This window comes from Agelaius tricolor, unplaced genomic scaffold, assembly GCF_023055355.1.
Source record: "Agelaius tricolor isolate 1412-34295 unplaced genomic scaffold, bAgeTri1.0.p SCAF_18, whole genome shotgun sequence".
In the NCBI taxonomy this organism is placed as follows: Eukaryota; Metazoa; Chordata; class Aves; order Passeriformes; family Icteridae; genus Agelaius; species Agelaius tricolor.
The window spans coordinates 1,629,819-1,656,547 of record NW_027269278.1 but is presented as its reverse complement, the minus strand read 5'-3'; the positions used below and the strand labels follow the sequence as shown (position 1 = coordinate 1,656,547).

The 26,729-nt window shown below is 57.0% G+C and overlaps 1 protein-coding gene across 2 annotated transcripts in view; it reads left to right on the top strand.

Moving 5' to 3' along the window:
* Window positions 1-26,729, top strand: part of SIL1 (SIL1 nucleotide exchange factor) — a 231,545-nt gene that overhangs the window by 167,149 nt on the left and 37,667 nt on the right. For both annotated transcript variants that reach the window (XM_071442991.1, XM_071442993.1), the window contains exon 5: window positions 25,141-25,237. In XM_071442991.1, coding sequence (XP_071299092.1) covers window positions 25,141-25,237 — 97 coding nt within the window. The remainder of the gene's footprint in view (window positions 1-25,140; window positions 25,238-26,729) is intronic.

Here is a 26,729-nt window from a genome sequence, read left to right as displayed (position 1 = left end):
AGCCATGTACGCAGCCAGAGAAAATAGGGAATGTGGCATGAGGGATGAGAGAAGGAGGCAAAAGTAGAGACATACAAGGCTTGGGTTGGGTGGCCTGTGGATTCATGCCTTTTAGTAGAGGCCAGGTTCCCCGGTGCACTCAATTCCTGCCTCTTCCTGCGATTTCATTGCTGAGTGAGGAGCTCAGCAGTGCTGAAAGCAGAGGCCAGTCTGTTTGTTCCCTTTGGGATGGCAGTGGAAGTGCCCTGAGTACACTTTCAGAGCACTTCATGGCTTCTCATGCCACGACATCAAAAGTGCTTCCACAGAGCCTGTGGAGTTCTGGCAGAGTCTTTGGGTTGTCCTTGATTTGCAGTGTTTGGGGTGTGATGGTTCTCTCTGCGGTTTTTAGGCCGAGGTACTTCCACGGGGCTGTCTTTTGGCCTGTACTGCAGCGATGACATCTTGTACTGCAACGTCCAAGGATGATTTGAGCTTCTGCAGAAACTAATGTAGCCTTAGCTAGGCTGGCATCATGGTGTAAGGATGCCCCTAATGGCGCATGCCTCGGCCGTTTGTGCAATGGGAGGTTTTGGGGAAAGTGGCATGAGGGATGGGAGGAGGAGGAAAACGTAGAGACATGCAAGGCATTGGGATGGGTGGCCTGTGGGATTCATGCCTTTTAGTAGAGGGCCAGGTTCTCTGGTGCACTCTGTTCCTGCCTCTTCCTGAGATTTCCTTGCTGGATGAGGAGGCTCAACAGTGCTGAAAGCAGAAGCCTGTCCTTCGTGTTCCCTTTGCGATGGCAGTGGAAGTGCCCTGAGTGCACATTCAGAGGCACCTTCATGGCTTCTCCTGCCACGACACCAAAACTAAATGTGCAAGGTGGCTTCTTTGAATGACATTTAGTCCTTTGAAATATCTGCAGCAAGTGGTCTGAAACTGCTTTGCGAGCCTGCTCCTTGGGATCAGCTGTGAGGGGGGGAGGGCTGGCCTGCTCCCAGTGCTGTGTCCCACTGGGAGCAGCCCCACAGGCTCACCTGCAGAGCAGGCACTGCAGAGGCCCCTGGAGATCTCACCTGCCCTGCACGCAGCTTTGTAAAGGTGCTGTAAACATCAGCTGGTGCTGACTTTCCCCTTGGAAGTCTTGGTTTAGCTCCTATGGGGAATTTGTTTCCTGAAGGGTGTGGGATTTCCCCCTGGCAGCTGTGATGGGGGATGCTCGGGGAGTGTGGGGCTTTGGGGGCAGCTGCCCGGGCAGGGGCTGAGCTGGGGGGCCCTGTTGGGCCCATGGCCCCCAGCAGCAGCAGCAGCAGCAGCAGCAGCAGCAGCAGGAGGAGGCCCAGGGCCCAAAGCCCCGTGCCCCCTGCCCAGCACAGGCTGCCCTGTCCCTGCAGCTGTCACCCGAGTGGGGCCCAGGGGGCCAGTGGCCGCTGCCAGCAGCAGGAATGCGGGCAGGGTGAGGAATGCCCGGTGGCTGTGGTGGGGGGAAGGGTGCCTTGTTGGTTTGTCTCTGGAACAATCCGGGCTCAGGGCAGTGCAGAGCAGGCTGGGAAGCAGAGGCCGGAGCCTTTGGAGGCTGCAAGCCTTAAAGATCAGCCCCTGCAGCAGCCCAGATCCAGGTGCCCCAGTTGCCAAGGCTGTGGTGGCCTTCAGAGCGTGCAGGTGGATTTTGCAAGCCTGTGGCCTGCTGCGGGCTCTGGGCCCGGGAGTGCCTGTGGCTCCAGCAGGAAGGGTGGCTGAAGGTTTGCTGCCTGCTTTGGTGGCATGGCTGCAGGGGCCAGTGCTGTGAGAGCCCCCTGTGTGAGAGCTGGAGACAGCTGAGCTCTTGGGGACACCGCTGTGCCCCAGGCCAGGAAGAGCAGCAGTGCCCAGTGCCAGGAGTGGTGTCAGTGGGAGCCCCTGTGCGCAGGGACTCCCAGCACCAGGGTGGCCGTGCCAGGACCCCCAGGGACCTGCAGCCCCGGGAGCCCGGAACAAGTGGAACCCACAAGCGTGCAAAGGCTGTCTGTGCCCAAAGGAATGGCAAGGGAAGTCAGGTTTTAAAAGAAACAGTATTTATTTGCCGAAGATCGGCAAATCTAGGATTTATAGAACAGGTTTCTTTGTAACAATCTTTATTGCAACAACAGCAGTGTACAGAACATATTTACATGGGATCCGATGGAATAACAATCTTCAAAACGTATTTACAGAGAACTTCGAACGAACTGAACGTATTTACAAGAAACTTCTAAACTTTCCAACATATTTACAAAGGCGTGGCATGTGTGCCATCATCTGCATCAGTCCTGGAAGAAAGGAAGCAGCAGAGGTGGACTCAGCTGCCAGCACTGGGCCCAGCAGGGCTGGGAGCTGGGCCGCAGGGGCTGGGACGGGGCTGGCAGGGCTGGCGTGGCCCCAGGCAAGCGCAGGGCAGGCCGGGGCTGGTGCTTGTGCCACCACAATGCAGGCCCCCCGCGGGCACCGTGTCCCTGAGCGGGGCCATCCAGCCCAGCCCCAGCCTGGAGTCAGGGGAGCCCCAGTGTCTGTGGGCAGGGCGTGGGAAGCATCTGCCTGTCTTACTTGTGGGGCTCCATCTTCAGCCAAGGACCATGGGCTCCTCCTCATCCTTCTCATCAACGTCCATGGGCTCCTCGATGTTGTCCTCCTCCTCAACCTCCATCTCTTCGATGTCGTCCTCCTCATCGACTTCCATCTCCTCGACGTTGTCCTCCTCCTCTACTTCCATGTCTTCAACAGGGGAGGAGATGGAAGGAGAGGAGGAGTCCACCTCCATCATCTCTTCCTCATCCAGGCCCAGGTCCACTTCCATGGCCTCCACAGTGTCTCTGGCAGTCTGCAAGGGGCAGCACAATCTCCCAGTGGGCCTCCTGTCCCACACCATCCATTGCCACATGGCTGCAGCCTGCCCAAGCCGCGTGCCCCCTGCCTGGAATGGCACTGTACCTCCAGTGGCACAGCAGCGCTCATCCTGCTGGGATTGGCGCTCCAGAGCAGGCGTCAGGAGAAGCCCAGGCAGCAGCAGCAGCTCAGCGCTGAGGGGCAGAGTGCAGAGCGAATGGCAACTGACCCTCGGCAGCCGGCGGAGTGTCTGCTCTGCTCGTTTCCAGGTCCTGGACGTTCCACCTGGAGCCCTCTGGGAGCTGTGATGTCACAGAAAGTTCAGGGTCGCTGCGCAGTGGGAGATGGGGATGGCAGAATGATCAAATCCCTGAATGGTTTGGCTTGGAAGGGACCCGCAAGATGATCTGGTTGCAAGCCGAGCAACCTCCCAGCACACCAGGTTGCTGCGGCCCCTGTCCCTCCCGGCCTTGGATGTTCCTGGGGATGGGGCATCCACAGCCCCTCTGCCGTGGTCCCTGTGTCAGGGACCAGCACGCGGAGAGTAAAGAACTTCTTGCCATCATCAAATTTCTTGCAACTCTTGCAGTTTGATACCATTCCCCCTTGTCCTGTCAGTTCAGTTCCTTGAGGAGTCTTCTCCCACTTGGCTGTGGGTCAGGCTGTTCCTGCAGGGTCACACGAGTGGCTGAACCTGCAGACAGGAGAGAGAGAAGCCATGTACGCAGCCAGAGAAAATAGGGAATGTGGCATGAGGGATGAGAGAAGGAGGCAAAAGTAGAGACATACAAGGCTTTGGGTTGGGTGGCCTGTGGGATTCATGCCTTTTAGTAGAGGCCAGGTTCCCCAGTGCACTCAATTCCTGCCTCTTCCTGCGATTTCATTGCTGAGTGAGGAGCTCAGCAGTGCTGAAAGCAGAGGCCAGTCTGTTTGTTCCCTTTGGGATGGCAGTGGAAGTGCCCTGAGTACACTTTCAGAGCACTTCATGGCTTCTCATGCCACGACATCAAAAGTGCTTCCACAGAGCCTGTGGAGTTCTGGCAGAGTCTTTGGGTTGTCCTTGATTTGCAGTGTTTGGGGTGTGATGGTTCTCTCTGCGGTTTTTAGGCCGAGGTACTTCCACGGGGCTGTCTTTTGGACTTTATCTGCTGCAATCTCAACACCTTTTTCCTGTACTGCAGCGATGACATCTTGTACTGCAACGTCCAAGATGATTTGAGCTTCTGCAGAAACTAATGTAGCCTTAGCTAGGCTGGCATCATGGTGTAAGGATGCCCTAATGGCGCATGCCTCGGCCGTTTGTGCAATGGGAGGTTTTGGGGAAAGTGGCATGAGGGATGGGAGGAGGAGGAAAACGTAGAGACATGCAAGGCATTGGGATGGGTGGCCTGTGGGATTCATGCCTTTTAGTAGAGGCCAGGTTCTCTGGTGCACTCTGTTCCTGCCTCTTCCTGAGATTTCCTTGCTGGATGAGGAGCTCAACAGTGCTGAAAGCAGAAGCCTGTCCTTCGTGTTCCCTTTGCGATGGCAGTGGAAGTGCCCTGAGTGCACATTCAGAGGCACCTTCATGGCTTCTCCTGCCACGACACCAAAACTAAATGTGCAAGGTGGCTTCTTTGAATGACATTTAGTCCTTTGAAATATCTGCAGCAAGTGGTCTGAAACTGCTTTGCGAGCCTGCTCCTTGGGATCAGCTGTGAGGGGGGGAGGGCTGGCCTGCTCCCAGTGCTGTGTCCCACTGGGAGCAGCCCCACAGGCTCACCTGCAGAGCAGGCACTGCCAGAGGCCCCTGGAGATCTCACCTGCCCTGCACGCAGCTTTGTAAAGGTGCTGTAAACATCAGCTGGTGCTGACTTTCCCCTTGGAAGTCTTGGTTTAGCTCCTATGGGGAATTTGTTTCCTGAAGGGTGTGGGATTTCCCCCTGGCAGCTGTGATGGGGATGCTCGGGGAGTGTGGGGCTTTGGGGGCAGCTGCCCGGGCAGGGGCTGAGCTGGGGGCCCTGTTGGGCCCATGGCCCCCAGCAGCAGCAGCAGCAGCAGCAGCAGCAGCAGGAGGAGGCCCAGGGCCCAAAGCCCCGTGCCCCCTGCCCAGCACAGGCTGCCCTGTCCCTGCAGCTGTCACCCGAGTGGGGCCCAGGGGCCAGTGGCCGCTGCCAGCAGCAGGAATGCGGGCAGGGTGAGGATGCCCTGGCTTGGCTTTTGTCTCTGGAACAATCCGGGCTCAGGGCAGTGCAGAGCAGGCTGGGAAGCAGAGGCCGGAGCCTTTGGAGGCTGCAAGCCTTAAAGATCAGCCCCTGCAGCAGCCCAGATCCAGGTGCCCCAGTTGCCAAGGCTGTGGTGGCCTTCAGAGCGTGCAGGTGGATTTTGCAAGCCTGTGGCCTGCTGCGGGCTCTGGGCCCGGGAGTGCCTGTGGCTCCAGCAGGAAGGGTGGCTGAAGGTTTGCTGCCTGCTTTGGTGGCATGGCTGCAGGGGCCAGTGCTGTGAGAGCCCCCTGTGTGAGAGCTGGAGACAGCTGAGCTCTTGGGGACACCGCTGTGCCCCAGGCCAGGAAGAGCAGCAGTGCCCAGTGCCAGGAGTGGTGTCAGTGGGAGCCCCTGTGCGCAGGGACTCCCAGCACCAGGGTGGCCGTGCCAGGACCCCCAGGGACCTGCAGCCCCGGGAGCCCGGAACAAGTGGAACCCACAAGCGTGCAAAGGCTGTCTGTGCCCAAAGGAATGGCAAGGGAAGTCAGGTTTTAAAAGAAACAGTATTTATTTGCCGAAGATCGGCAAATCTAGGATTTATAGAACAGGTTTCTTTGTAACAATCTTTATTGCAACAACAGCAGTGTACAGAACATATTTACATGGGATCCGATGGAATAACAATCTTCAAAACGTATTTACAGAGAACTTCGAACGAACTGAACGTATTTACAAGAAACTTCTAAACTTTCCAACATATTTACAAAGGCGTGGCATGTGTGCCATCATCTGCATCAGTCCTGGAAGAAAGGAAGCAGCAGAGGTGGACTCAGCTGCCAGCACTGGGCCCAGCAGGGCTGGGAGCTGGGCCGCAGGGGCTGGGACGGGGCTGGCAGGGCTGGCGTGGCCCCAGGCAAGCGCAGGGCAGGCCGGGGCTGGTGCTTGTGCCACCACAATGCAGGCCCCCCGCGGGCACCGTGTCCCTGAGCGGGGCCATCCAGCCCAGCCCCAGCCTGGAGTCAGGGGAGCCCCAGTGTCTGTGGGCAGGGCGTGGGAAGCATCTGCCTGTCTTACTTGTGGGGCTCCATCTTCAGCCAAGGACCATGGGCTCCTCCTCATCCTTCTCATCAACGTCCATGGGCTCCTCGATGTTGTCCTCCTCCTCAACCTCCATCTCTTCGATGTCGTCCTCCTCATCGACTTCCATCTCCTCGACGTTGTCCTCCTCCTCTACTTCCATGTCTTCAACAGGGGAGGAGATGGAAGGAGAGGAGGAGTCCACCTCCATCATCTCTTCCTCATCCAGGCCCAGGTCCACTTCCATGGCCTCCACAGTGTCTCTGGCAGTCTGCAAGGGGCAGCACAATCTCCCAGTGGGCCTCCTGTCCCACACCATCCATTGCCACATGGCTGCAGCCTGCCCAAGCCGCGTGCCCCCTGCCTGGAATGGCACTGTACCTCCAGTGGCACAGCAGCGCTCATCCTGCTGGGATTGGCGCTCCAGAGCAGGCGTCAGGAGAAGCCCAGGCAGCAGCAGCAGCTCAGCGCTGAGGGGCAGAGTGCAGAGCGAATGGCAACTGACCCTCGGCAGCCGGCGGAGTGTCTGCTCTGCTCGTTTCCAGGTCCTGGACGTTCCACCTGGAGCCCTCTGGGAGCTGTGATGTCACAGAAAGTTCAGGGTCGCTGCGCAGTGGGAGATGGGGATGGCAGAATGATCAAATCCCTGAATGGTTTGGCTTGGAAGGGACCCGCAAGATGATCTGGTTGCAAGCCGAGCAACCTCCCAGCACACCAGGTTGCTGCGGCCCCTGTCCCTCCCGGCCTTGGATGTTCCTGGGGATGGGGCATCCACAGCCCCTCTGCCGTGGTCCCTGTGTCAGGGACCAGCACGCGGAGAGTAAAGAACTTCTTGCCATCATCAAATTTCTTGCAACTCTTGCAGTTTGATACCATTCCCCCTTGTCCTGTCAGTTCAGTTCCTTGAGGAGTCTTCTCCCACTTGGCTGTGGGTCAGGCTGTTCCTGCAGGGTCACACGAGTGGCTGAACCTGCAGACAGGAGAGAGAGAAGCCATGTACGCAGCCAGAGAAAATAGGGAATGTGGCATGAGGGATGAGAGAAGGAGGCAAAAGTAGAGACATACAAGGCTTTGGGTTGGGTGGCCTGTGGGATTCATGCCTTTTAGTAGAGGCCAGGTTCCCCGGTGCACTCAATTCCTGCCTCTTCCTGCGATTTCATTGCTGAGTGAGGAGCTCAGCAGTGCTGAAAGCAGAGGCCAGTCTGTTTGTTCCCTTTGGGATGGCAGTGGAAGTGCCCTGAGTACACTTTCAGAGCACTTCATGGCTTCTCATGCCACGACATCAAAAGTGCTTCCACAGAGCCTGTGGAGTTCTGGCAGAGTCTTTGGGTTGTCCTTGATTTGCAGTGTTTGGGGTGTGATGGTTCTCTCTGCGGTTTTTAGGCCGAGGTACTTCCACGGGGCTGTCTTTTGGACTTTATCTGCTGCAATCTCAACACCTTTTTCCTGTACTGCAGCGATGACATCTTGTACTGCAACGTCCAAGATGATTTGAGCTTCTGCAGAAACTAATGTAGCCTTAGCTAGGCTGGCATCATGGTGTAAGGATGCCCTAATGGCGCATGCCTCGGCCGTTTGTGCAATGGGAGGTTTTGGGGAAAGTGGCATGAGGGATGGGAGGAGGAGGAAAACGTAGAGACATGCAAGGCATTGGGATGGGTGGCCTGTGGGATTCATGCCTTTTAGTAGAGGCCAGGTTCTCTGGTGCACTCTGTTCCTGCCTCTTCCTGAGATTTCCTTGCTGGATGAGGAGCTCAACAGTGCTGAAAGCAGAAGCCTGTCCTTCGTGTTCCCTTTGCGATGGCAGTGGAAGTGCCCTGAGTGCACATTCAGAGGCACCTTCATGGCTTCTCCTGCCACGACACCAAAACTAAATGTGCAAGGTGGCTTCTTTGAATGACATTTAGTCCTTTGAAATATCTGCAGCAAGTGGTCTGAAACTGCTTTGCGAGCCTGCTCCTTGGGATCAGCTGTGAGGGGGGGAGGGCTGGCCTGCTCCCAGTGCTGTGTCCCACTGGGAGCAGCCCCACAGGCTCACCTGCAGAGCAGGCACTGCCAGAGGCCCCTGGAGATCTCACCTGCCCTGCACGCAGCTTTGTAAAGGTGCTGTAAACATCAGCTGGTGCTGACTTTCCCCTTGGAAGTCTTGGTTTAGCTCCTATGGGGAATTTGTTTCCTGAAGGGTGTGGGATTTCCCCCTGGCAGCTGTGATGGGGATGCTCGGGGAGTGTGGGGCTTTGGGGGCAGCTGCCCGGGCAGGGGCTGAGCTGGGGGCCCTGTTGGGCCCATGGCCCCCAGCAGCAGCAGCAGCAGCAGCAGCAGCAGCAGCAGGAGGAGGCCCAGGGCCCAAAGCCCCGTGCCCCCTGCCCAGCACAGGCTGCCCTGTCCCTGCAGCTGTCACCCGAGTGGGGCCCAGGGGCCAGTGGCCGCTGCCAGCAGCAGGAATGCGGGCAGGGTGAGGATGCCCTGGCTTGGCTTTTGTCTCTGGAACAATCCGGGCTCAGGGCAGTGCAGAGCAGGCTGGGAAGCAGAGGCCGGAGCCTTTGGAGGCTGCAAGCCTTAAAGATCAGCCCCTGCAGCAGCCCAGATCCAGGTGCCCCAGTTGCCAAGGCTGTGGTGGCCTTCAGAGCGTGCAGGTGGATTTTGCAAGCCTGTGGCCTGCTGCGGGCTCTGGGCCCGGGAGTGCCTGTGGCTCCAGCAGGAAGGGTGGCTGAAGGTTTGCTGCCTGCTTTGGTGGCATGGCTGCAGGGGCCAGTGCTGTGAGAGCCCCCTGTGTGAGAGCTGGAGACAGCTGAGCTCTTGGGGACACCGCTGTGCCCCAGGCCAGGAAGAGCAGCAGTGCCCAGTGCCAGGAGTGGTGTCAGTGGGAGCCCCTGTGCGCAGGGACTCCCAGCACCAGGGTGGCCGTGCCAGGACCCCCAGGGACCTGCAGCCCCGGGAGCCCGAAACAAGTGGAACCCACAAGCGTGCAAAGGCTGTCTGTGCCCAAAGGAATGGCAAGGGAAGTCAGGTTTTAAAAGAAACAGTATTTATTTGCCGAAGATCGGCAAATCTAGGATTTATAGAACAGGTTTCTTTGTAACAATCTTTATTGCAACAACAGCAGTGTACAGAACATATTTACATGGGATCCGATGGAATAACAATCTTCAAAACGTATTTACAGAGAACTTCGAACGAACTGAACGTATTTACAAGAAACTTCTAAACTTTCCAACATATTTACAAAGGCGTGGCATGTGTGCCATCATCTGCATCAGTCCTGGAAGAAAGGAAGCAGCAGAGGTGGACTCAGCTGCCAGCACTGGGCCCAGCAGGGCTGGGAGCTGGGCCGCAGGGGCTGGGACGGGGCTGGCAGGGCTGGCGTGGCCCCAGGCAAGCGCAGGGCAGGCCGGGGCTGGTGCTTGTGCCACCACAATGCAGGCCCCCCGCGGGCACCGTGTCCCTGAGCGGGGCCATCCAGCCCAGCCCCAGCCTGGAGTCAGGGGAGCCCCAGTGTCTGTGGGCAGGGCGTGGGAAGCATCTGCCTGTCTTACTTGTGGGGCTCCATCTTCAGCCAAGGACCATGGGCTCCTCCTCATCCTTCTCATCAACGTCCATGGGCTCCTCGATGTTGTCCTCCTCCTCAACCTCCATCTCTTCGATGTCGTCCTCCTCATCGACTTCCATCTCCTCGACGTTGTCCTCCTCCTCTACTTCCATGTCTTCAACAGGGGAGGAGATGGAAGGAGAGGAGGAGTCCACCTCCATCATCTCTTCCTCATCCAGGCCCAGGTCCACTTCCATGGCCTCCACAGTGTCTCTGGCAGTCTGCAAGGGGCAGCACAATCTCCCAGTGGGCCTCCTGTCCCACACCATCCATTGCCACATGGCTGCAGCCTGCCCAAGCCGCGTGCCCCCTGCCTGGAATGGCACTGTACCTCCAGTGGCACAGCAGCGCTCATCCTGCTGGGATTGGCGCTCCAGAGCAGGCGTCAGGAGAAGCCCAGGCAGCAGCAGCAGCTCAGCGCTGAGGGGCAGAGTGCAGAGCGAATGGCAACTGACCCTCGGCAGCCGGCGGAGTGTCTGCTCTGCTCGTTTCCAGGTCCTGGACGTTCCACCTGGAGCCCTCTGGGAGCTGTGATGTCACAGAAAGTTCAGGGTCGCTGCGCAGTGGGAGATGGGGATGGCAGAATGATCAAATCCCTGAATGGTTTGGCTTGGAAGGGACCCGCAAGATGATCTGGTTGCAAGCCGAGCAACCTCCCAGCACACCAGGTTGCTGCGGCCCCTGTCCCTCCCGGCCTTGGATGTTCCTGGGGATGGGGCATCCACAGCCCCTCTGCCGTGGTCCCTGTGTCAGGGACCAGCACGCGGAGAGTAAAGAACTTCTTGCCATCATCAAATTTCTTGCAACTCTTGCAGTTTGATACCATTCCCCCTTGTCCTGTCAGTTCAGTTCCTTGAGGAGTCTTCTCCCACTTGGCTGTGGGTCAGGCTGTTCCTGCAGGGTCACACGAGTGGCTGAACCTGCAGACAGGAGAGAGAGAAGCCATGTACGCAGCCAGAGAAAATAGGGAATGTGGCATGAGGGATGAGAGAAGGAGGCAAAAGTAGAGACATACAAGGCTTTGGGTTGGGTGGCCTGTGGGATTCATGCCTTTTAGTAGAGGCCAGGTTCCCCGGTGCACTCAATTCCTGCCTCTTCCTGCGATTTCATTGCTGAGTGAGGAGCTCAGCAGTGCTGAAAGCAGAGGCCAGTCTGTTTGTTCCCTTTGGGATGGCAGTGGAAGTGCCCTGAGTACACTTTCAGAGCACTTCATGGCTTCTCATGCCACGACATCAAAAGTGCTTCCACAGAGCCTGTGGAGTTCTGGCAGAGTCTTTGGGTTGTCCTTGATTTGCAGTGTTTGGGGTGTGATGGTTCTCTCTGCGGTTTTTAGGCCGAGGTACTTCCACGGGGCTGTCTTTTGGACTTTATCTGCTGCAATCTCAACACCTTTTTCCTGTACTGCAGCGATGACATCTTGTACTGCAACGTCCAAGATGATTTGAGCTTCTGCAGAAACTAATGTAGCCTTAGCTAGGCTGGCATCATGGTGTAAGGATGCCCTAATGGCGCATGCCTCGGCCGTTTGTGCAATGGGAGGTTTTGGGGAAAGTGGCATGAGGGATGGGAGGAGGAGGAAAACGTAGAGACATGCAAGGCATTGGGATGGGTGGCCTGTGGGATTCATGCCTTTTAGTAGAGGCCAGGTTCTCTGGTGCACTCTGTTCCTGCCTCTTCCTGAGATTTCCTTGCTGGATGAGGAGCTCAACAGTGCTGAAAGCAGAAGCCTGTCCTTCGTGTTCCCTTTGCGATGGCAGTGGAAGTGCCCTGAGTGCACATTCAGAGGCACCTTCATGGCTTCTCCTGCCACGACACCAAAACTAAATGTGCAAGGTGGCTTCTTTGAATGACATTTAGTCCTTTGAAATATCTGCAGCAAGTGGTCTGAAACTGCTTTGCGAGCCTGCTCCTTGGGATCAGCTGTGAGGGGGGGAGGGCTGGCCTGCTCCCAGTGCTGTGTCCCACTGGGAGCAGCCCCACAGGCTCACCTGCAGAGCAGGCACTGCCAGAGGCCCCTGGAGATCTCACCTGCCCTGCACGCAGCTTTGTAAAGGTGCTGTAAACATCAGCTGGTGCTGACTTTCCCCTTGGAAGTCTTGGTTTAGCTCCTATGGGGAATTTGTTTCCTGAAGGGTGTGGGATTTCCCCCTGGCAGCTGTGATGGGGATGCTCGGGGAGTGTGGGGCTTTGGGGGCAGCTGCCCGGGCAGGGGCTGAGCTGGGGGCCCTGTTGGGCCCATGGCCCCCAGCAGCAGCAGCAGCAGCAGCAGCAGCAGCAGCAGGAGGAGGCCCAGGGCCCAAAGCCCCGTGCCCCCTGCCCAGCACAGGCTGCCCTGTCCCTGCAGCTGTCACCCGAGTGGGGCCCAGGGGCCAGTGGCCGCTGCCAGCAGCAGGAATGCGGGCAGGGTGAGGATGCCCTGGCTTGGCTTTTGTCTCTGGAACAATCCGGGCTCAGGGCAGTGCAGAGCAGGCTGGGAAGCAGAGGCCGGAGCCTTTGGAGGCTGCAAGCCTTAAAGATCAGCCCCTGCAGCAGCCCAGATCCAGGTGCCCCAGTTGCCAAGGCTGTGGTGGCCTTCAGAGCGTGCAGGTGGATTTTGCAAGCCTGTGGCCTGCTGCGGGCTCTGGGCCCGGGAGTGCCTGTGGCTCCAGCAGGAAGGGTGGCTGAAGGTTTGCTGCCTGCTTTGGTGGCATGGCTGCAGGGGCCAGTGCTGTGAGAGCCCCCTGTGTGAGAGCTGGAGACAGCTGAGCTCTTGGGGACACCGCTGTGCCCCAGGCCAGGAAGAGCAGCAGTGCCCAGTGCCAGGAGTGGTGTCAGTGGGAGCCCCTGTGCGCAGGGACTCCCAGCACCAGGGTGGCCGTGCCAGGACCCCCAGGGACCTGCAGCCCCGGGAGCCCGGAACAAGTGGAACCCACAAGCGTGCAAAGGCTGTCTGTGCCCAAAGGAATGGCAAGGGAAGTCAGGTTTTAAAAGAAACAGTATTTATTTGCCGAAGATCGGCAAATCTAGGATTTATAGAACAGGTTTCTTTGTAACAATCTTTATTGCAACAACAGCAGTGTACAGAACATATTTACATGGGATCCGATGGAATAACAATCTTCAAAACGTATTTACAGAGAACTTCGAACGAACTGAACGTATTTACAAGAAACTTCTAAACTTTCCAACATATTTACAAAGGCGTGGCATGTGTGCCATCATCTGCATCAGTCCTGGAAGAAAGGAAGCAGCAGAGGTGGACTCAGCTGCCAGCACTGGGCCCAGCAGGGCTGGGAGCTGGGCCGCAGGGGCTGGGACGGGGCTGGCAGGGCTGGCGTGGCCCCAGGCAAGCGCAGGGCAGGCCGGGGCTGGTGCTTGTGCCACCACAATGCAGGCCCCCCGCGGGCACCGTGTCCCTGAGCGGGGCCATCCAGCCCAGCCCCAGCCTGGAGTCAGGGGAGCCCCAGTGTCTGTGGGCAGGGCGTGGGAAGCATCTGCCTGTCTTACTTGTGGGGCTCCATCTTCAGCCAAGGACCATGGGCTCCTCCTCATCCTTCTCATCAACGTCCATGGGCTCCTCGATGTTGTCCTCCTCCTCAACCTCCATCTCTTCGATGTCGTCCTCCTCATCGACTTCCATCTCCTCGACGTTGTCCTCCTCCTCTACTTCCATGTCTTCAACAGGGGAGGAGATGGAAGGAGAGGAGGAGTCCACCTCCATCATCTCTTCCTCATCCAGGCCCAGGTCCACTTCCATGGCCTCCACAGTGTCTCTGGCAGTCTGCAAGGGGCAGCACAATCTCCCAGTGGGCCTCCTGTCCCACACCATCCATTGCCACATGGCTGCAGCCTGCCCAAGCCGCGTGCCCCCTGCCTGGAATGGCACTGTACCTCCAGTGGCACAGCAGCGCTCATCCTGCTGGGATTGGCGCTCCAGAGCAGGCGTCAGGAGAAGCCCAGGCAGCAGCAGCAGCTCAGCGCTGAGGGGCAGAGCGCAGAGCGAATGGCAACTGACCCTCGGCAGCCGGCGGAGTGTCTGCTCTGCTCGTTTCCAGGTCCTGGACGTTCCACCTGGAGCCCTCTGGGAGCTGTGATGTCACAGAAAGTTCAGGGTCGCTGCGCAGTGGGAGATGGGGATGGCAGAATGATCAAATCCCTGAATGGTTTGGCTTGGAAGGGACCCGCAAGATGATCTGGTTGCAAGCTGAGCAACCTCCCAGCACACCAGGTTGCTGCGGCCCCTGTCCCTCCCGGTCTTGGATGTTCCTGGGGATGGGGCATCCACAGCCCCTCTGCCGTGGTCCCTGTGTCAGGGACCAGCACGCGGAGAGTAAAGAACTTCTTGCCATCATCAAATTTCTTGCAACTCTTGCAGTTTGATACCATTCCCCCTTGTCCTGTCAGTTCAGTTCCTTGAGGAGTCTTCTCCCACTTGGCTGTGGGTCAGGCTGTTCCTGCAGGGTCACACGAGTGGCTGAACCTGCAGACAGGAGAGAGAGAAGCCAAGTACCCAGCCAGAGAAAATAGGGAATGTGGCATGAGGGATGAGAGAAGGAGGCAAAAGTAGAGACATACAAGGCTTTGGGTTGGGTGGCCTGTGGGATTCATGCCTTTTAGTAGAGGCCAGGTTCCCCGGTGCACTCAATTCCTGCCTCTTCCTGCGATTTCATTGCTGAGTGAGGAGCTCAGCAGTGCTGAAAGCAGAGGCCAGTCTGTTTGTTCCCTTTGGGATGGCAGTGGAAGTGCCCTGAGTACACTTTCAGAGCACTTCATGGCTTCTCATGCCACGACATCAAAAGTGCTTCCACAGAGCCTGTGGAGTTCTGGCAGAGTCTTTGGGTTGTCCTTGATTTGCAGTGTTTGGGGTGTGATGGTTCTCTCTGCGGTTTTTAGGCCGAGGTACTTCCACGGGGCTGTCTTTTGGACTTTATCTGCTGCAATCTCAACACCTTTTTCCTGTACTGCAGCGATGACATCTTGTACTGCAACGTCCAAGATGATTTGAGCTTCTGCAGAAACTAATGTAGCCTTAGCTAGGCTGGCATCATGGTGTAAGGATGCCCTAATGGCGCATGCCTCGGCCGTTTGTGCAATGGGAGGTTTTGGGGAAAGTGGCATGAGGGATGGGAGGAGGAGGAAAACGTAGAGACATGCAAGGCATTGGGATGGGTGGCCTGTGGGATTCATGCCTTTTAGTAGAGGCCAGGTTCTCTGGTGCACTCTGTTCCTGCCTCTTCCTGAGATTTCCTTGCTGGATGAGGAGCTCAACAGTGCTGAAAGCAGAAGCCTGTCCTTCGTGTTCCCTTTGCGATGGCAGTGGAAGTGCCCTGAGTGCACATTCAGAGGCACCTTCATGGCTTCTCCTGCCACGACACCAAAACTAAATGTGCAAGGTGGCTTCTTTGAATGACATTTAGTCCTTTGAAATATCTGCAGCAAGTGGTCTGAAACTGCTTTGCGAGCCTGCTCCTTGGGATCAGCTGTGAGGGGGGGAGGGCTGGCCTGCTCCCAGTGCTGTGTCCCACTGGGAGCAGCCCCACAGGCTCACCTGCAGAGCAGGCACTGCCAGAGGCCCCTGGAGATCTCACCTGCCCTGCACGCAGCTTTGTAAAGGTGCTGTAAACATCAGCTGGTGCTGACTTTCCCCTTGGAAGTCTTGGTTTAGCTCCTATGGGGAATTTGTTTCCTGAAGGGTGTGGGATTTCCCCCTGGCAGCTGTGATGGGGATGCTCGGGGAGTGTGGGGCTTTGGGGGCAGCTGCCCGGGCAGGGGCTGAGCTGGGGGCCCTGTTGGGCCCATGGCCCCCAGCAGCAGCAGCAGCAGCAGCAGCAGCAGCAGCAGGAGGAGGCCCAGGGCCCAAAGCCCCGTGCCCCCTGCCCAGCACAGGCTGCCCTGTCCCTGCAGCTGTCACCCGAGTGGGGCCCAGGGGCCAGTGGCCGCTGCCAGCAGCAGGAATGCGGGCAGGGTGAGGATGCCCTGGCTTGGCTTTTGTCTCTGGAACAATCCGGGCTCAGGGCAGTGCAGAGCAGGCTGGGAAGCAGAGGCCGGAGCCTTTGGAGGCTGCAAGCCTTAAAGATCAGCCCCTGCAGCAGCCCAGATCCAGGTGCCCCAGTTGCCAAGGCTGTGGTGGCCTTCAGAGCGTGCAGGTGGATTTTGCAAGCCTGTGGCCTGCTGCGGGCTCTGGGCCCGGGAGTGCCTGTGGCTCCAGCAGGAAGGGTGGCTGAAGGTTTGCTGCCTGCTTTGGTGGCATGGCTGCAGGGGCCAGTGCTGTGAGAGCCCCCTGTGTGAGAGCTGGAGACAGCTGAGCTCTTGGGGACACCGCTGTGCCCCAGGCCAGGAAGAGCAGCAGTGCCCAGTGCCAGGAGTGGTGTCAGTGGGAGCCCCTGTGCGCAGGGACTCCCAGCACCAGGGTGGCCGTGCCAGGACCCCCAGGGACCTGCAGCCCCGGGAGCCCGGAACAAGTGGAACCCACAAGCGTGCAAAGGCTGTCTGTGCCCAAAGGAATGGCAAGGGAAGTCAGGTTTTAAAAGAAACAGTATTTATTTGCCGAAGATCGGCAAATCTAGGATTTATAGAACAGGTTTCTTTGTAACAATCTTTATTGCAACAACAGCAGTGTACAGAACATATTTACATGGGATCCGATGGAATAACAATCTTCAAAACGTATTTACAGAGAACTTCGAACGAACTGAACGTATTTACAAGAAACTTCTAAACTTTCCAACATATTTACAAAGGCGTGGCATGTGTGCCATCATCTGCATCAGTCCTGGAAGAAAGGAAGCAGCAGAGGTGGACTCAGCTGCCAGCACTGGGCCCAGCAGGGCTGGGAGCTGGGCCGCAGGGGCTGGGACGGGGCTGGCAGGGCTGGCGTGGCCCCAGGCAAGCGCAGGGCAGGCCGGGGCTGGTGCTTGTGCCACCACAATGCAGGCCCCCCGCGGGCACCGTGTCCCTGAGCGGGGCCATCCAGCCCAGCCCCAGCCTGGAGTCAGGGGAGCCCCAGTGTCTGTGGGCAGGGCGTGGGAAGCATCTGCCTGTCTTACTTGTGGGGCTCCATCTTCAGCCAAGGACCATGGGCTCCTCCTCATCCTTCTCATCAACGTCCATGGGCTCCTCGATGTTGTCCTCCTCCTCAACCTCCATCTCTTCGATGTCGTCCTCCTCATCGACTTCCATCTCCTCGACGTTGTCCTCCTCCTCTACTTCCATGTCTTCAACAGGGGAGGAGATGGAAGGAGAGGAGGAGTCCACCTCCATCATCTCTTCCTCATCCAGGCCCAGGTCCACTTCCATGGCCTCCACAGTGTCTCTGGCAGTCTGCAAGGGGCAGCACAATCTCCCAGTGGGCCTCCTGTCCCACACCATCCATTGCCACATGGCTGCAGCCTGCCCAAGCCGCGTGCCCCCTGCCTGGAATGGCACTGTACCTCCAGTGGCACAGCAGCGCTCATCCTGCTGGGATTGGCGCTCCAGAGCAGGCGTCAGGAGAAGCCCAGGCAGCAGCAGCAGCTCAGCGCTGAGGGGCAGAGTGCAGAGCGAATGGCAACTGACCCTCGGCAGCCGGCGGAGTGTCTGCTCTGCTCGTTTCCAGGTCCTGGACGTTCCACCTGGAGCCCTCTGGGAGCTGTGATGTCACAGAAAGTTCAGGGTCGCTGCGCAGTGGGAGATGGGGATGGCAGAATGATCAAATCCCTGAATGGTTTGGCTTGGAAGGGACCCGCAAGATGATCTGGTTGCAAGCCGAGCAACCTCCCAGCACACCAGGTTGCTGCGGCCCCTGTCCCTCCCGGCCTTGGATGTTCCTGGGGATGGGGCATCCACAGCCCCTCTGCCGTGGTCCCTGTGTCAGGGACCAGCACGCGGAGAGTAAAGAACTTCTTGCCATCATCAAATTTCTTGCAACTCTTGCAGTTTGATACCATTCCCCCTTGTCCTGTCAGTTCAGTTCCTTGAGGAGTCTTCTCCCACTTGGCTGTGGGTCAGGCTGTTCCTGCAGGGTCACACGAGTGGCTGAACCTGCAGACAGGAGAGAGAGAAGCCATGTACGCAGCCAGAGAAAATAGGGAATGTGGCATGAGGGATGAGAGAAGGAGGCAAAAGTAGAGACATACAAGGCTTTGGGTTGGGTGGCCTGTGGGATTCATGCCTTTTAGTAGAGGCCAGGTTCCCCGGTGCACTCAATTCCTGCCTCTTCCTGCGATTTCATTGCTGAGTGAGGAGCTCAGCAGTGCTGAAAGCAGAGGCCAGTCTGTTTGTTCCCTTTGGGATGGCAGTGGAAGTGCCCTGAGTACACTTTCAGAGCACTTCATGGCTTCTCATGCCACGACATCAAAAGTGCTTCCACAGAGCCTGTGGAGTTCTGGCAGAGTCTTTGGGTTGTCCTTGATTTGCAGTGTTTGGGGTGTGATGGTTCTCTCTGCGGTTTTTAGGCCGAGGTACTTCCACGGGGCTGTCTTTTGGACTTTATCTGCTGCAATCTCAACACCTTTTTCCTGTACTGCAGCGATGACATCTTGTACTGCAACGTCCAAGATGATTTGAGCTTCTGCAGAAACTAATGTAGCCTTAGCTAGGCTGGCATCATGGTGTAAGGATGCCCTAATGGCGCATGCCTCGGCCGTTTGTGCAATGGGAGGTTTTGGGGAAAGTGGCATGAGGGATGGGAGGAGGAGGAAAACGTAGAGACATGCAAGGCATTGGGATGGGTGGCCTGTGGGATTCATGCCTTTTAGTAGAGGCCAGGTTCTCTGGTGCACTCTGTTCCTGCCTCTTCCTGAGATTTCCTTGCTGGATGAGGAGCTCAACAGTGCTGAAAGCAGAAGCCTGTCCTTCGTGTTCCCTTTGCGATGGCAGTGGAAGTGCCCTGAGTGCACATTCAGAGGCACCTTCATGGCTTCTCCTGCCACGACACCAAAACTAAATGTGCAAGGTGGCTTCTTTGAATGACATTTAGTCCTTTGAAATATCTGCAGCAAGTGGTCTGAAACTGCTTTGCGAGCCTGCTCCTTGGGATCAGCTGTGAGGGGGGGAGGGCTGGCCTGCTCCCAGTGCTGTGTCCCACTGGGAGCAGCCCCACAGGCTCACCTGCAGAGCAGGCACTGCCAGAGGCCCCTGGAGATCTCACCTGCCCTGCACGCAGCTTTGTAAAGGTGCTGTAAACATCAGCTGGTGCTGACTTTCCCCTTGGAAGTCTTGGTTTAGCTCCTATGGGGAATTTGTTTCCTGAAGGGTGTGGGATTTCCCCCTGGCAGCTGTGATGGGGATGCTCGGGGAGTGTGGGGCTTTGGGGGCAGCTGCCCGGGCAGGGGCTGAGCTGGGGGCCCTGTTGGGCCCATGGCCCCCAGCAGCAGCAGCAGCAGCAGCAGCAGCAGCAGCAGGAGGAGGCCCAGGGCCCAAAGCCCCGTGCCCCCTGCCCAGCACAGGCTGCCCTGTCCCTGCAGCTGTCACCCGAGTGGGGCCCAGGGGCCAGTGGCCGCTGCCAGCAGCAGGAATGCGGGCAGGGTGAGGATGCCCTGGCTTGGCTTTTGTCTCTGGAACAATCCGGGCTCAGGGCAGTGCAGAGCAGGCTGGGAAGCAGAGGCCGGAGCCTTTGGAGGCTGCAAGCCTTAAAGATCAGCCCCTGCAGCAGCCCAGATCCAGGTGCCCCAGTTGCCAAGGCTGTGGTGGCCTTCAGAGCGTGCAGGTGGATTTTGCAAGCCTGTGGCCTGCTGCGGGCTCTGGGCCCGGGAGTGCCTGTGGCTCCAGCAGGAAGGGTGGCTGAAGGTTTGCTGCCTGCTTTGGTGGCATGGCTGCAGGGGCCAGTGCTGTGAGAGCCCCCTGTGTGAGAGCTGGAGACAGCTGAGCTCTTGGGGACACCGCTGTGCCCCAGGCCAGGAAGAGCAGCAGTGCCCAGTGCCAGGAGTGGTGTCAGTGGGAGCCCCTGTGCGCAGGGACTCCCAGCACCAGGGTGGCCGTGCCAGGACCCCCAGGGACCTGCAGCCCCGGGAGCCCGGAACAAGTGGAACCCACAAGCGTGCAAAGGCTGTCTGTGCCCAAAGGAATGGCAAGGGAAGTCAGGTTTTAAAAGAAACAGTATTTATTTGCCGAAGATCGGCAAATCTAGGATTTATAGAACAGGTTTCTTTGTAACAATCTTTATTGCAACAACAGCAGTGTACAGAACATATTTACATGGGATCCGATGGAATAACAATCTTCAAAACGTATTTACAGAGAACTTTGAACGAACTGAACGTATTTACAAGAAACTTCTAAACTTTCCAACATATTTACAAAGGCGTGGCATGTGTGCCATCATCTGCATCAGTCCTGGAAGAAAGGAAGCAGCAGAGGTGGACTCAGCTGCCAGCACTGGGCCCAGCAGGGCTGGGAGCTGGGCCGCAGGGGCTGGGACGGGGCTGGCAGGGCTGGCGTGGCCCCAGGCAAGCGCAGGGCAGGCCGGGGCTGGTGCTTGTGCCACCACAATGCAGGCCCCCCGCGGGCACCGTGTCCCTGAGCGGGGCCATCCAGCCCAGCCCCAGCCTGGAGTCAGGGGAGCCCCAGTGTCTGTGGGCAGGGCGTGGGAAGCATCTGCCTGTCTTACTTGTGGGGCTCCATCTTCAGCCAAGGACCATGGGCTCCTCCTCATCCTTCTCATCAACGTCCATGGGCTCCTCGATGTTGTCCTCCTCCTCAACCTCCATCTCTTCGATGTCGTCCTCCTCATCGACTTCCATCTCCTCGACGTTGTCCTCCTCCTCTACTTCCATGTCTTCAACAGGGGAGGAGATGGAAGGAGAGGAGGAGTCCACCTCCATCATCTCTTCCTCATCCAGGCCCAGGTCCACTTCCATGGCCTCCACAGTGTCTCTGGCAGTCTGCAAGGGGCAGCACAATCTCCCAGTGGGCCTCCTGTCCCACACCATCCATTGCCACATGGCTGCAGCCTGCCCAAGCCGCGTGCCCCCTGCCTGGAATGGCACTGTACCTCCAGTGGCACAGCAGCGCTCATCCTGCTGGGATTGGCGCTCCAGAGCAGGCGTCAGGAGAAGCCCAGGCAGCAGCAGCAGCTCAGCGCTGAGGGGCAGAGCGCAGAGCGAATGGCAACTGACCCTCGGCAGCCGGCGGAGTGTCTGCTCTGCTCGTTTCCAGGTCCTGGACGTTCCACCTGGAGCCCTCTGGGAGCTGTGATGTCACAGAAAGTTCAGGGTCGCTGCGCAGTGGGAGATGGGGATGGCAGAATGATCAAATCCCTGAATGGTTTGGCTTGGAAGGGACCCGCAAGATGATCTGGTTGCAAGCTGAGCAACCTCCCAGCACACCAGGTTGCTGCGGCCCCTGTCCCTCCCGGTCTTGGATGTTCCTGGGGATGGGGCATCCACAGCCCCTCTGCCGTGGTCCCTGTGTCAGGGACCAGCACGCGGAGAGTAAAGAACTTCTTGCCATCATCAAATTTCTTGCAACTCTTGCAGTTTGATACCATTCCCCCTTGTCCTGTCAGTTCAGTTCCTTGAGGAGTCTTCTCCCACTTGGCTGTGGGTCAGGCTGTTCCTGCAGGGTCACACGAGTGGCTGAACCTGCAGACAGGAGAGAGAGAAGCCAAGTACCCAGCCAGAGAAAATAGGGAATGTGGCATGAGGGATGAGAGAAGGAGGCAAAAGTAGAGACATACAAGGCTTTGGGTTGGGTGGCCTGTGGGATTCATGCCTTTTAGTAGAGGCCAGGTTCCCCGGTGCACTCAATTCCTGCCTCTTCCTGCGATTTCATTGCTGAGTGAGGAGCTCAGCAGTGCTGAAAGCAGAGGCCAGTCTGTTTGTTCCCTTTGCGATGGCAGTGGAAGTGCCCTGAGTACACTTTCAGAGCACTTCATGGCTTCTCATGCCACGACATCAAAAGTGCTTCCACAGAGCCTGTGGAGTTCTGGCAGAGTCTTTGGGTTGTCCTTGATTTGCAGTGTTTGGGGTGTGATGGTTCTCTCTGCGGTTTTTAGGCCGAGGTACTTCCACGGGGCTGTCTTTTGGACTTTATCTGCTGCAATCTCAACACCTTTTTCCTGTACTGCAGCGATGACATCTTGTACTGCAACGTCCAAGATGATTTGAGCTTCTGCAGAAACTAATGTAGCCTTAGCTAGGCTGGCATCATGGTGTAAGGATGCCCTAATGGCGCATGCCTCGGCCGTTTGTGCAATGGGAGGTTTTGGGGAAAGTGGCATGAGGGATGGGAGGAGGAGGAAAACGTAGAGACATGCAAGGCATTGGGATGGGTGGCCTGTGGGATTCGTGCCTTTGATTAGAGGCCAGGTTCTCTGGTGCACTCTGTTCCTGCCTCTTCCTGAGATTTCCTTGCTGGATGAGGAGCTCAACAGTGCTGAAAGCAGAAGCCTGTCCTTCGTGTTCCCTTTGCGATGGCAGTGGAAGTGCCCTGAGTGCACATTCAGAGGCACCTTCATGGCTTCTCCTGCCACGACACCAAAACTAAATGTGCAAGGTGGCTTCTTTGAATGACATTTAGTCCTTTGAAATATCTGCAGCAAGTGGTCTGAAACTGCTTTGTGAGCCTGCTCCTTGGGATCAGCTGTGAGGGGGGGAGGGCTGGCCTGCTCCCAGTGCTGTGTCCCACTGGGAGCAGCCCCACAGGCTCACCTGCAGAGCAGGCACTGCCAGAGGCCCTGGAGATCTCACCTGCCCTGCACGCAGCTTTGTAAAGGTGCTGTAAACATCAGCTGGTGCTGACTTTCCCCTTGGAAGTCTTGGTTTAGCTCCTATGGGGAATTTGTTTCCTGAAGGGTGTGGGATTTCCCCCTGGCAGCTGTGATGGGGATGCTCGGGGAGTGTGGGGCTTTGGGGGCAGCTGCCCGGGCAGGGGCTGAGCTGGGGGCCCTGTTGGGCCCATGGCCCCCAGCAGCAGCAGCAGCAGCAGCAGCAGCAGCAGCAGCAGCAGCAGCAGCAGCAGCAGCAGCAGGAGGAGGCCCAGGGCCCAAAGCCCCGTGCCCCCTGCCCAGCACAGGCTGCCCTGTCCCTGCAGCTGTCACCCGAGTGGGGCCCAGGGGCCAGTGGCCGCTGCCAGCAGCAGGAATGCGGGCAGGGTGAGGATGCCCTGGCTTGGCTTTTGTCTCTGGAACAATCCGGGCTCAGGGCAGTGCAGAGCAGGCTGGGAAGCAGAGGCCGGAGCCTTTGGAGGCTGCAAGCCTTAAAGATCAGCCCCTGCAGCAGCCCAGATCCAGGTGCCCCAGTTGCCAAGGCTGTGGTGGCCTTCAGAGCGTGCAGGTGGATTTTGCAAGCCTGTGGCCTGCTGCGGGCTCTGGGCCCGGGAGTGCCTGTGGCTCCAGCAGGAAGGGTGGCTGAAGGTTTGCTGCCTGCTTTGGTGGCATGGCTGCAGGGGCCAGTGCTGTGAGAGCCCCCTGTGTGAGAGCTGGAGACAGCTGAGCTCTTGGGGACACCGCTGTGCCCCAGGCCAGGAAGAGCAGCAGTGCCCAGTGCCAGGAGTGGTGTCAGTGGGAGCCCCTGTGCGCAGGGACTCCCAGCACCAGGGTGGCCGTGCCAGGACCCCCAGGGACCTGCAGCCCCGGGAGCCCGGAACAAGTGGAACCCACAAGCGTGCAAAGGCTGTCTGTGCCCAAAGGAATGGCAAGGGAAGTCAGGTTTTAAAAGAAACAGTATTTATTTGCCGAAGATCGGCAAATCTAGGATTTATAGAACAGGTTTCTTTGTAACAATCTTTATTGCAACAACAGCAGTGTACAGAACATATTTACATGGGATCCGATGGAATAACAATCTTCAAAACGTATTTACAGAGAACTTTGAACGAACTGAACGTATTTACAAGAAACTTCTAAACTTTCCAACATATTTACAAAGGCGTGGCATGTGTGCCATCATCTGCATCAGTCCTGGAAGAAAGGAAGCAGCAGAGGTGGACTCAGCTGCCAGCACTGGGCCCAGCAGGGCTGGGAGCTGGGCCGCAGGGGCTGGGACGGGGCTGGCAGGGCTGGCGTGGCCCCAGGCAAGCGCAGGGCAGGCCGGGGCTGGTGCTTGTGCCACCACAATGCAGGCCCCCCGCGGGCACCGTGTCCCTGAGCGGGGCCATCCAGCCCAGCCCCAGCCTGGAGTCAGGGGAGCCCCAGTGTCTGTGGGCAGGGCGTGGGAAGCATCTGCCTGTCTTACTTGTGGGGCTCCATCTTCAGCCAAGGACCATGGGCTCCTCCTCATCCTCTTCATCCACTTCCATGTCCTCGATGTTGTCCTCCTCCTCAACCTCCATCTCTTCGATGTCGTCCTCCTCATCGACTTCCATCTCCTCGACGTTGTCCTCCTCCTCTACTTCCATGTCTTCAACAGGGGAGGAGATGGAAGGAGAGGAGGAGTCCACCTCCATCATCTCTTCCTCATCCAGGCCCAGGTCCACTTCCATGGCCTCCACAGTGTCTCTGGCAGTCTGCAAGGGGCAGCACAATCTCCCAGTGGGCCTCCTGTCCCACACCATCCATTGCCACATGGCTGCAGCCTGCCCAAGCCGCGTGCCCCCTGCCTGGAATGGCACTGTACCTCCAGTGGCACAGCAGCGCTCATCCTGCTGGGATTGGCGCTCCAGAGCAGGCGTCAGGAGAAGCCCAGGCAGCAGCAGCAGCTCAGCGCTGAGGGGCAGAGCGCAGAGCGAATGGCAACTGACCCTCGGCAGCTGGCGGAGTGTCTGCTCTGCTCGTTTCCAGGTCCTGGACGTTCCACCTGGAGCCCTCTGGGAGCTGTGATGTCACAAAAAGTTCAGGGTCGCTGCGCAGTGGGAGATGGGGATGGCAGAATGATCAAATCCTTGAATGGTTTGGCTTGGAAGGGACGCGCAAGATGATCTGGTTGCAAGCCGAGCAACCTCCCAGCACACCAGGTTGCTGCGGCCCCTGTCCCTCCCGGCCTTGGATGTTCCTGGGGATGGGGCATCCACAGCCCCTCTGCCGTGGTCCCTGTGTCAGGGACCAGCACGCTGAGAGTAAAGAACTTCTTGCCATCATCAAATTTCTTGCAACTCTTGCAGTTTGATCCCATTCCCCCTTGTGCTGTCACTAGAATTCCTGACAAAGAATCCTCTCCCACTCCCCTGTAGCTCCTTCCCAAACTGCAAAGGTGCTCTGAGGTCTTCAATGACTTTGTGTACTATGTTCATAAGCTGAAATCTCCAAGGTGAGTCGTTCATGCCCTCTGCAATGATTTAGTGGCACAGGCGTGGTTCCTCTATTGCAACTCGAAATTCTGATATCTCAGTTCATCAGCTGTTTTTATTGTGGTAGGGCTTGAGATTTTGGGTCAGCAGAGCCTCTGAGTGTCAGGGAGAGTTGTCTGCCAGCCCTACACAGAATCCAGCACTCAGACCAATCTTTTCTTGAGTATGGTGGGTTTTTTCATTTTTTTCCTCCTGCCCTTAGCCATTGCTACAACATCACAGTGAAAATAGATTAGAGGCAATTTTTCACTCATAACATGTTCTGGTTTGTTTTGTTTCTTCTGCAAGGCTGGGCAAGGTTGATCTCAATGCAAATTCATTCACATCTGAGGAGCTCAAAAAGGCCTTGGCTAAAATGAAGGAAAGTGAGAAGGCAGAAAGGAAGGTGAGTTTCCCGTTTCTAAAGCAATGCACATTGCAGGGATGTGAAAACACCCTGTTACACTCTGCTGAAATATAATGGTTAAAATGATTGCTTGGAAAACCATGTGCAAACTAATTTTGTGGTGAGTATGGACCTAAAATACCTTTATTAACCTGTTAGTGATATTGTTCCCTGACTTTTCTGTATGACTCTAAGATTCTGTGAATGGTTTGGGTTGGATAGGACCTTAAAGCTGATCCAGTCCCACCCATGCCATGGGCAGGGACACCTTCCCCTATCTCGGGTTGCTCCAAGCCCTCTTCAAGCTGGCCTTCAACAGTTCCAGGGATCCAGGGTCAGCTGCAGCTGCTCTGAACAATGTAATTTATCTGTTTCACTGCAGCTCAATTCACAAAAATGTCTGCAGACCCCAAAGGGAACTGGATTGCAGCTGACGGTATTTATGGAGGGTATTTCCCTTTACTCTCCTTGCTTTAGGTTTCCAGCCTTTGCCCTAGATAGCAAAACCCAAGTGGCCATGGTGAAGCAGGGGCTGAAGTTTCCTTACACAAGCTCCAAGTTGTCCATTTAGTTACAAAACAACCCACAACCCGAAGTAAATAGGTGGGATGATGTGTGACTCATCAGGTGCATCAGAGCCTCTTTCCCTTCTCCCCCTCAGTAGCATTTGTTTAACCCTCGCTCCTCCTGCTGCCTTGGTGTTGGCTCACTCAAGCAAAAACTGAAAGAGGAGTCAAGGCTCTAAAGTTTTGGTGTCACAGAAAGGCTTTTTCTTCCCTTATGTGGCAGCACGGCATGATTTCATTTGCTGGAGATTATTTCCATAGCAGCATTGCTGATTGATTGCAGGGCTGCTGAAAAGGGCTGCTGGAAATGAGGATCATTGAAATGCAAAAATTAGTGATACTCTATTAGGTGAAAATACGCCATATTTTAAAACCCCCTGTTAGAATAGCTTTTGTCCCAGCAACTGGGCTAAAAGCAGCTACATCTAATGGACCTAAAGTATTCCATTTGCAGTCACTCCTGCAGAGAGCAAATCCATCCCCGAAGGCTCTGTGTCAGAGGAAATGGAGTTACACTGAGCCTCTCTGTGCTCCGGCAGAGGCAGCTCGGGGAGGGGTGGGCTGGGTGTGGTACCTCTGGTACCACATTCCATTGACACAGCTTTCACCTCCACTGCTCACTTGGTTTTCCTCCTGCCCTCTCTGATCCCTCATGGGGAGCAGGACACCAGCAAACCCTCCAGCTGAGGCTCACTCTGCATACAAACACATCTTGGCATTTGTGACAAATCCCTTCCAAAAGGGGCTTTCTGCCTTTCTCCTGTCCTTGGGGCAGCCCAGCTCCAGCATGGCCTCTCTGCTGCCTCTGTCCCCTGCAGGAGCAGACTCTGTCCCCAGTGCCACCAGTGCTGATGTTCCTGCACCTCTGGGGCTCTCTGAGATCTCTGACAGATCCTTTCCTCCTCACCACATGTTTTGTGTCAGCT